Below are 9,399 nucleotides of genomic sequence, written 5' to 3' on the forward strand. Positions count from 1 at the left end.
AGTTACTTCCGCAGTGGTTGCACTTTTCCGAACCGGATGCTCTGTCCATCAATATATATACGGTCTATGGTTCCACTCCCATTACTGTGTGGGGGCAGGAGAAGAAGAATCAATGTGTGGATATTTTTTACTGTTTCAACAATCATTTCCCTTGTTACTGGTCTTGCAATGTTGTGTGGGAGACAAAAAAAGACCCATTGCTCATTTTTTTTGCAATTTTTAAACAATGGAACTTTCCTCATTCTGGGGCGAACACGTGGGCAAATTTGTCTGCACAAGAGCACAGAGTCGAAGTAACACATATGACATCATATGATCCAGAGGGCCAACAACGAGAGCCACAGCCAAGGCCTTAGCAGGTGTTCGTGTTACTTCTGTGTACATGGTGGGTGCCTTTGTGTGCGCTCGTGTGCATATTGGTTTGCATCCATATATGTGTAATAATTGATGGCTGGGTTGAAGGACCAACAGATTCAACACCGCTGTGAGTGTTAGTGGTCAAGGACACAGAGTTCTCGAGGTCCCGTGTCGTCTCCATCTGTTTGTCTGCTCTCTGGTGCAGCCCGTGTTTTGTGCCTCTGCTACTCACTTTGTATGCAGGCTGGACACTGCAAATCTTCAAGAACCCTGGAGGTGGGGTTAAGTGTACAAAAAGCAGCTTATAGCTTTTCTGCTCATCAGAGTTAAACCTATCCTGCCAGGATTAGTGTTTAATTGCACCTTTTAATAGCTGAAGTTATAGCCTTTCTTTTTTCCGCGGAGCTATGGCTTCAGCCTCATTTGCCATTGTAGTAGTGTACTTAGACTGTAGACTAGCAAGGAAAAGACCTTTTGACCAAAATGATTATTCCTTTTCATTGTTGAGAGTTTAGTACATAGTTATTGGCCACAGACAATACCCTTAAAATAGTCACAATGCTCATGGTGTTGTACAGAGGATGTGGTTTACACCTGCTGACACATAACTCTATTTTTATTTAATGAAAACCTTCCTGCTATTCTACATTGCTCCTGTAGTTGGTCCATACATAGCCATATCTGACTGTAGTGCCCTGAAGAGAGCCAGAGAAGGTCTGGGAGTTGGGCCAAGAGCATTCAGCCAGACACAACGAGCCACCATGGAGTTTTCCAATCACCTCCTTGCTTCTCCTTCTTTAGAGAACAAAATAAAGAATTGTCTGACTGTAGACTGCAGTTATTAGGCTACATGCTTTTGGTTGGATGCTATGGGCTGTTTCAATGTTGCTAATATGAGGCTAATTGGATTTGCAGTTGTACATGTTTCACACACATAAATACAAAACACATTGTAGAAATATAAAATACATGTGAGTGTGTGGTTTCCTTGCTGCAGGTCATTATGACAATAGCTGCCAAAACAATGTTCTCAAAGAGCTGCAACATTTTAAAGACAGCATTGTCAAATCTGCTGCATCTACTGTATACACAGGCTAATGACTTCCTCTTCAATAGGAAGTGATGTAAATGGATTAGGAAATGAAAAAACTGGATATTCCTTATTGTTTTCATGTTAAACGGATGATGACAGTGTCTGCTGCCTGATGTTGCATGACGAGCGTGCTGTCTGCCATTCCTCTCACTGGCACCATGAGTCAGGAGTAATGCCCAAGGGGTTTGAGATTATGGTGGAGTTGACACTAATGGTTGTTTGTTACTTTAAATGTTCCCCTTATTTTTGCCTTTTGTTCTTCCAGGTTTACATCATCAAAGTGTCCTGGAGCGATGGCAGTACAGAAATCATTTACAGACGCTACAGCAAGTTCTTTGACCTCCAGGTGAGTAAGTGTTAGTGTGTGCGTATGATACTGCGGCCCTGAATTCAATTGTTTTGTTATACTGAAGTTGTATGTGCATTTGCAAGTTTCAAGGTACAGGTTGTGTGACAAGTTCTATCTTTTCCACCAGCAAAGGCTAGCATAATTCAGGAAGTGAATGGAAGTACCCTCTCCATACAACCCTGTCCCCCTAGTGCCTGTATAAAAGCTCTCCCTGCTCCACCCATTTGACCCTGGTAATTATATTGTGCGAGAGGAGTCGGAAAATGTCCCACTGAAGTTAATGGAGGACAGTGATGAATGCGACGACCACACTCATTCTTGAACGTCACGCTGGCAGTGTGTGTTGCAGAAGGAGGGAATCTCATTAGTATCCTGGTTTTCTGTCCTCTTTCAAAGGTAATGGATCTGGGGCTCTGCACACATTGGAGCTTAAAGAGCATGGACTCCAGGAAACACAGAAAGGCAACAGCTTTTAATGAGCACATAGTCAATTTATGCAAAGCATACTGTCAACTCTAATTTGATTACATTCCTTTTAATTGATTAGGATGGTCAAAGCATGAGCAGTGAATTAGAATGCTCCACCGAGTTTTTTCTGAGGCTGTAAGTGTCATGTTAACCAGAAGAATATAAACTAATCCATTACTAATATCGTTAGTTTAACTTAAGGCTTCAAAAGCTGCAAACAGTCTTACTTATAAATCCGCTCATGTCACATGCATGATTGTTAAGCACATGCCAAACTAAAAGTTCTCGTGTAGCTATGAACAGTAATCTTTGTAGTGTAATGAACACATATTTGCTTAAACATTAAGGGCTGTTATCTGCTCTTTATTGATAACATTTAATCGAGCATTACGTCATCTATGCCCACTGTTGAACTATTGTCAATCAATAAGACCTGCAACAACAAATTGAACTTGACTCCTCTTACACAAGCGCAGACTGCATCCCTCATTTTCATTAGTGTGTGTGCCAATATAGACCCCTGAAATCAAAGTTGCATTTTTATCATCCAGCCTTAGCACAGCTTTGCTTTTTTTTTTTGCTCAAGAATAAGGCTTTTTAAACTTTGTGAATGGTGTGACAAAGCAATAACAGATAGATAAAACTTTAAATGTCAATGAGCGTGTAGTTTTAGGGCTGGATAGTGAGTTTTGAAAGGCAGAAATAGTAGCAGTGCCAGTGGATGACAAATTGCTGCATCTGTATTGCTGTATCTAAATTGCTATAATAAATTAATGACCGTACATGTTGTCATGTACAGTATGTAGTAGGAAGCAAGAATTATCTCCTGTAACATCCACTTCTATTGATAAAACCCAGTTAACTGTCATCTATCACTTTCAACAATATCATTCCTTTTACTCCCTCCATACTTATATTGATATACTTATATTACCAGCACACATTACTAGTTACATTTCTAAAGCCCTAAAGTGTTAGATCAATGGCACTGAACCAGATAAGCATATGTGAGATATTTTCAGCGAGTCCATTCATTCCCCGCTGGTATTTGCATGCAGCTGCTTCCTGCTGTGTTGACGGCCTGTTGGTGGGCTCTTATCACTGAGAGAGATGAAGATATCCATCCGGAAAGCTTACAAGCCAATCTCTTATCTCCTGTTAGATTTGGCATTGACATATTATATGCCATCTTGAGGCTTCGGTATTTCTTACAGAAAAGTGGCAAATTGGAATGTTTAAAATCTCACCAGCTTCACTATGATGAAGGGATTATTCATATTTGTATGTGCCAGCATTGTTTGTGGAATTTATTTGAAGTCTTTTGTAATCTTTTTACCAAGTTATTTTATAATTGTTGACCTGTAACACTGTGGACTATGATGAAGATCAAGGCAGTGGTTTGAATTTATAAGGCATCGTCCCAGCTGCCTGGCCAGGATAGTGATGCAGAGCTGAGTCATTCAGCACCACCCTTTACCATTTCTTAATTTCCTGCCATCCCTCATTTAATTTTTTTCCTTCATATCATCCTGCTTTTTCTCATCAGCTTTGGTCCTCTTTCATTCTGTGTAGCTTTACGCCATTGTTTTGTCTTCCGATTCAGGATTTTATACATACAAAACAAAAACAAAAATGACACATGCTTGACAAGAAGTGTTATTCACCACATGTCATCAACGCAGCTGGCCCAGCCTTTGGTTCAACCAAGGAAATGTGTGTTTTTTTACAGGATCACTGACCACGGACTGTGTATATTCACTCAATCTGACTTTAATAGGATTTCTAGATTTCTTAAGGGGTTTTTTATTCTTCCAGATCTGCTTTGGATGGCACATAATCACAATACCAAGTTTGTTTGAGCAGACAGTGTTCCTAATGATGAGGGGTAAAAAAACTCCCAGGTTGTCATTAGATAATTATATGCTTCACACTAATTTCTTTTCTAAATACAGTCTTATGACAGCATTCACTTCCTGAGAATACTTTTAGTGAGTCAGACACATTTTGCACCCACACAAGTTTCTTATGCATAAATGTACGGAATGCAAAGTACATGTGTTTAGCAAACTGTTAAATACTGAGACAAGAAACTGAGCAATTAGCATCTTAAAATGAAACCTGTGGGGTTTTTCCTCTCTTTTATAGGGTTTAACTGTGAATTAAAATAGACTGGGCTGTTGCTTCAGAGAGATGGAAAGTGCAGAGATTTTTTGTGCTATGGGGTCATCCATTTTATTTCCATGTCACAAAGAACACTTTCCATGCTGCACACGTGTTCACTTAAGTTCACAAGCTTAGTCTTCCAGCATTCCAAGTCGCTTTGGATACAGGATAGACTTTTACTCTTAAGCCATAGGAAAAATATCCAACACATCGCTATTTGCTTCAGAGCTGCACAGCTGTCACATATTTTCCATCTGCAGAAATCAAGTAACAAAACATTTTTAAAAAGGGGCAGGTTATTTTGCTTAGAGCAGTGTGGCTCCCTGCATTCCACCAAGGAGCAGCAATGTGCTAATTTCTGTCTTGTACACAGTCATTTTCAAAATATAATGCACCGTATGTATTCTTAAGCAGTGCACTTTGTTCCTGGAACACTAACCCACCACCATGTTTTTTTATTTCTGAGGGTAGATGTTACTGAAGTTCTGTAAACATTATTTTTGATCCAATGACTATTATGAAAGAAAGTGATGACAATCTAAATTCATCAGTTGACAAATCTTAAGTGTGCTCTCAAAAACTATTAAATGCACAGAAATTGTCTTGGATAGATTAAGATTAAATAAGTGGCTGTAGTCTCACATTGCCAGACTTACTGTATTTTTGCATTGCTGTGCCAGTGCCTGAGTGAGGTCTGACTACACGACACATACATCCTGGGTTAGGAGACAAAAACTGCTCTGGCATGTTTGCATTTGTTTTTTAAACCAGTCGCAATCAACTTTGATGCTAAACTCCGGATAGAGTGACGGTGCCTCTGAATAATAGTCTTGGGAAGGAACTTGTTTTGGTGGAACATTTGCAAATCAAATTCTATCAATATACAGTATATCATGCGGAAATATACAATTACATATACCACAATAGAAGATTGTATTAAATTATCTGGGATAAGATCCTTAAATCGAGGATCCAGGTTCAAGCTACTTTATTTACTGAAATGTACTTTAAGCCATAACCAGACCCTTGGGTGCTGTTGTTAAAATGACCTTCTGCTGTGAGCTCTTTGGAGGTCGATCTGTAAAAAGAGAATGACCCTAAAGGGACTTAAAACTATTTTTGTTCATACAAATTCACACTGAACATACTATGCCATTATCATACATGAGTCACCAGAAATTGGCCTTGGTGTTTACTATATGCTAAAATAAGCATTTAGTATTAACCAAAGTAATAAAAACTGTGTTTTATTATTCAAACAGGGACATTGATGCCATCCATACACCCATCCATCCATTATCTGTACCTGCTTATGGTTGACTTATTTCTTCTCACTACTTTATAAGTGGACTAACAGCTCAGCTTTCCACACATGTGGGGTGTTAAACGGTTGGAAATGACTCAAACATGAATGTACAGTGGACTGAGTGAAAGAACTGCAGGGATAGGCTTGTTGTAAAGAGAGGAGATATTGTTCTTTGGCCTTTTATACCCTCATTCAAGAGAGTATTTGTGTGTCTCAGATCTTCTTTATTATGTCTATATTTCAAGACTTATTATGTGGTTACAGCTCATATGGATTAGACAAATTATAGCCCCTTGGAAGATTACATTTGTCTAAATCAGCAAGAAGTTTGGTAAATTAAATAATGGTTTTAACAAGTTACAGTATTATTGAGCATGTTAACAGACTAGTAATGTGATGTGTTGAAGTTTTTTCTTCTTGCGTACATCCCTGCACCTTGTCTGTTGGTCTAGCTGTAGTCAATCAGTTGGTTTTGAATATTCTGACAGCATTGGCATAACTACAGATATATAGTACATATCCAGAGCTGATGAGTTCATAGACTGAAACTATTAATTTTGTAGGCTGTGTGATGTTCACAAACACTATAGCTCGGATGTGGCACGCATTATCTTTTGAAATGAACTCGGCAGGATAAAATTGACAATAACGTATTTCAGAATCGCCTCTGAAAGTCATCTGGGGGATGACTGTGCTCCACCTCGGACTGTTATCCTTCTGCCTGTAGTGTAGAGCATGAATATTTGATGTTGGGTGCATGATGTAACTGTCATTTTGAAGAGGCATCTTTACTCTCTCCAGATGCCTTTTCTTGTTTGAGCGGCATTGATTACAGAGTAGACACAAGGTTTAGAGTAGACACAGAGACTGGGTGTGCCTGCAGTCAGACACATGGGAACAATTACAGTGTGTGGGGTATTGGCTCTTCTTTGTTTGTCTCTCTCTCTCTCTTGGTCTGCATGTCTTTTTGCTTATGTTGTCTCTCTTAAGGTGTACTGTGTCAATGGTGAAGCATCTGACTCATAAGCCAAGCAAATTGTTGCTTTGAGAGTTGGCTTTTTTATTTTTCTCCGAATTCCTTGTTTCTTTATGCTGTTTCTTAAGAAACAACAAGACAAAAAAAAGAAAGGAGTCTGACTCACCTCTTTACTTGTCTTGCTTTTGTAGACAAAGAGGGTGCGTGGGTCACTTTTCTGCCCCCTTTCTTTTCATTATTTGTGTCTAAAAGGGTAAATTATGGCTTTAACTTTATAGCTCTGCACTTAAAGGACAATTCTGGTCGATTCAGACACGTAGCTTTGTTATTTGTAAATGTGGAGGTCTGTCAGTAGAGAGAAAAACTAACCAATCAGGGCTGCCTACACCGTGTTATCCCCCAGCTAGCATTAGCACCCAACAGGCTTAAACAGGGCAAGTTTAAAATGTGTTTTTAGCCTCTTAACTTGTTCAAAATGTTTTCACACAGTGAATTTGCAGAATATGTGAAAGAAATGCATGAAAGATTAGCTAATTCAGCTGTGTTCAGTTCCTATGTTGAGGCGGCAGTTAGAGAGCTTAGGGACAGTCTAAAAACTACATCACAGAAAAGAGATAAAACTAAAATATGTAGGCTATCAATTTAATGAATAAATAAGGTAGTGTCTCCAAATTTACCTCAACTATAACTGCTCGTTGTACTACAGCATTTACTTTTGGCATATGCTTTTTTTTGAAAATATCTTTGTATCTCTTTTCTGTGTCCAAAGCACTCATTGCAGTATCAGCCCAGGAACTAAACAGCTGAATTACCACAACTTCCAAGCATTTCTTTCACATCTGCTGCAGTAATATTCAGGAATCGCTGCTCATGGGTCGGCACTTGTAATGACATTGTGAACATGTTTAGATGTTGAAAACATGTTTAAAACTTGCCCTGTTTAAGCCTGTTGGGTGCTATCGCTAGCAGGAGGATAACACGGTGTGGGCAGCACCTATTGTTTAAGTTCTTCTTGCTACTGACAGCACTCCAAATTTACAAACAACAGAACTATGTGTTGATATTGACCGGAGTTCTCCTGTAACAGTCATAGCCAAAGAGTAGTACTTTAGTGTAACTGTATATGGTTTGATATTCAAGCCTGAAGGCTGGTTGCTTCCTTCCACTCTTCATGTGTTGCTGTCTCAAACTCTGTACGCTACGGCAAACAACAAACCTCGAGGTAACAAGCTAAGTGTTTTGGGACCAATTGGTGGAGAATGCTGTGAAAGAAGTAGCAATACACTGATAAGAGTAAATTATGTTTTACCATTAATTTGAATAGCTCACGTTATTTTAGTATGCCAGTTAAAAATTCAATCAACTCAGAGTGTTTTTTTTTTTCTCCAATCCCAGAATAGAATCTATGTTTGGAGTGGTCAGACCTTACTCCACAGCGCTATGGAGATAGGTCTGCCAATCCAAGACTACTATGATACATGAGGGACATCTAATGCAGTTTTGCAATTGACCCTTTAATCTGTTCTTCTGACTGTCCATTCCACCTTTCCTCAAAATAGAACAGTATAAAACCCTATCAACTTAAGTGATTTGAGGCTGTTTTATGTTTATGGCACTCACTGTTATATGGCAACAACGCCTCTTTGGCACCTAACCAGACTGTGAGAGTCCATAAAAAGTAATTGCCACAGGACTCTGCCTTTCCCAAAACCTCTCTATCACCTCACCATTGTATTCCACCTCCCCCTGTATCTGAGTTAGTGTTAGCATAATGCAACTTTTATGTTTCTTTCCAGTTTCCTAGAAGACATTTAGTGACAGCTTTACTTATTTATATTGCTAGAAAATATCTTGTAGATACCACACGATTACACTGGAAAAAAACAGTAATATCAAATTAGTATCAGGGGAACATTGTATTACTGAGGCCCCAACAATGAATTTTAATGAATAACCAAAGCCTATATCAAAAATAATGTCAGCTGAGTAGATAAAATGCAGCACCATACTACTTGCATCATTTACCCAGTGATGCGGACGATTTAGGTGACACTCACATGTGTAAAATTAGATTACTCTTGATAGCAAGCTGGGTGATCTTATTGTCAAATATGGGACGAGTGGGATCACCAAACCAAATACTGAATCTGCCATTAAAAGTCCATATTTTTTATGAAAAAGCTTAGCACAGAAAAAGACTAATTGTGGTTACATAGACACATCCACTCACTGATGGATCTGAAATGTAGCCATTGAGGGTAATTTTACCAAAGCACCAACTGTAGAACATTCCTGTTGGGTATTGTCAGTGCTGCATAGTCTACAACTGAGTGTCATGCAAGTCAAGATACAGGGCTAGATAACGGTGGGGGGGAATGAAAAGCATCCCTTGTTTAGATATCTGGAAAGCTGAATTGATTTGACTATGGAACACATCCTTGATAGATAACATTTTATCAGGTTGACATTGAACAGACCACAGTCAGACACGGTATAAATCTCATTATGTGATTAGCCTTGTCATAGTAGCCTCAATGTGGGCCATCTCCATCTACATCTGCAGACCTTCTTAAACCTTTACAATGTTGTTTTTCTTAGCTTGGAGAAGAAGATCATACATTGTGATGTGTGTGTGTGTGTGTGTGTGTGTGTGTGTGTGTGTGTGTGTGTGTGTGTGTGTGTGTGTG

General features: G+C 39.1%; 1 protein-coding gene across 4 annotated transcripts in view; it reads left to right on the forward strand.

The window, feature by feature from the left end:
- sh3pxd2b (SH3 and PX domains 2B) overlaps positions 1–9,399 on the forward strand; it is a 38,396-nt gene that overhangs the window by 2,241 nt on the left and 26,756 nt on the right. For all 4 annotated transcript variants that reach the window (XM_034889120.1, XM_034889121.1, XM_034889122.1 and 1 more), the window contains exon 2: positions 1,716–1,796. In XM_034889120.1, coding sequence (XP_034745011.1) covers positions 1,716–1,796 — 81 coding nt within the window. The remainder of the gene's footprint in view (positions 1–1,715; positions 1,797–9,399) is intronic.

Source organism: Etheostoma cragini, chromosome 13, assembly GCF_013103735.1.
Source record: "Etheostoma cragini isolate CJK2018 chromosome 13, CSU_Ecrag_1.0, whole genome shotgun sequence".
In the NCBI taxonomy this organism is placed as follows: Eukaryota; Metazoa; Chordata; class Actinopteri; order Perciformes; family Percidae; genus Etheostoma; species Etheostoma cragini.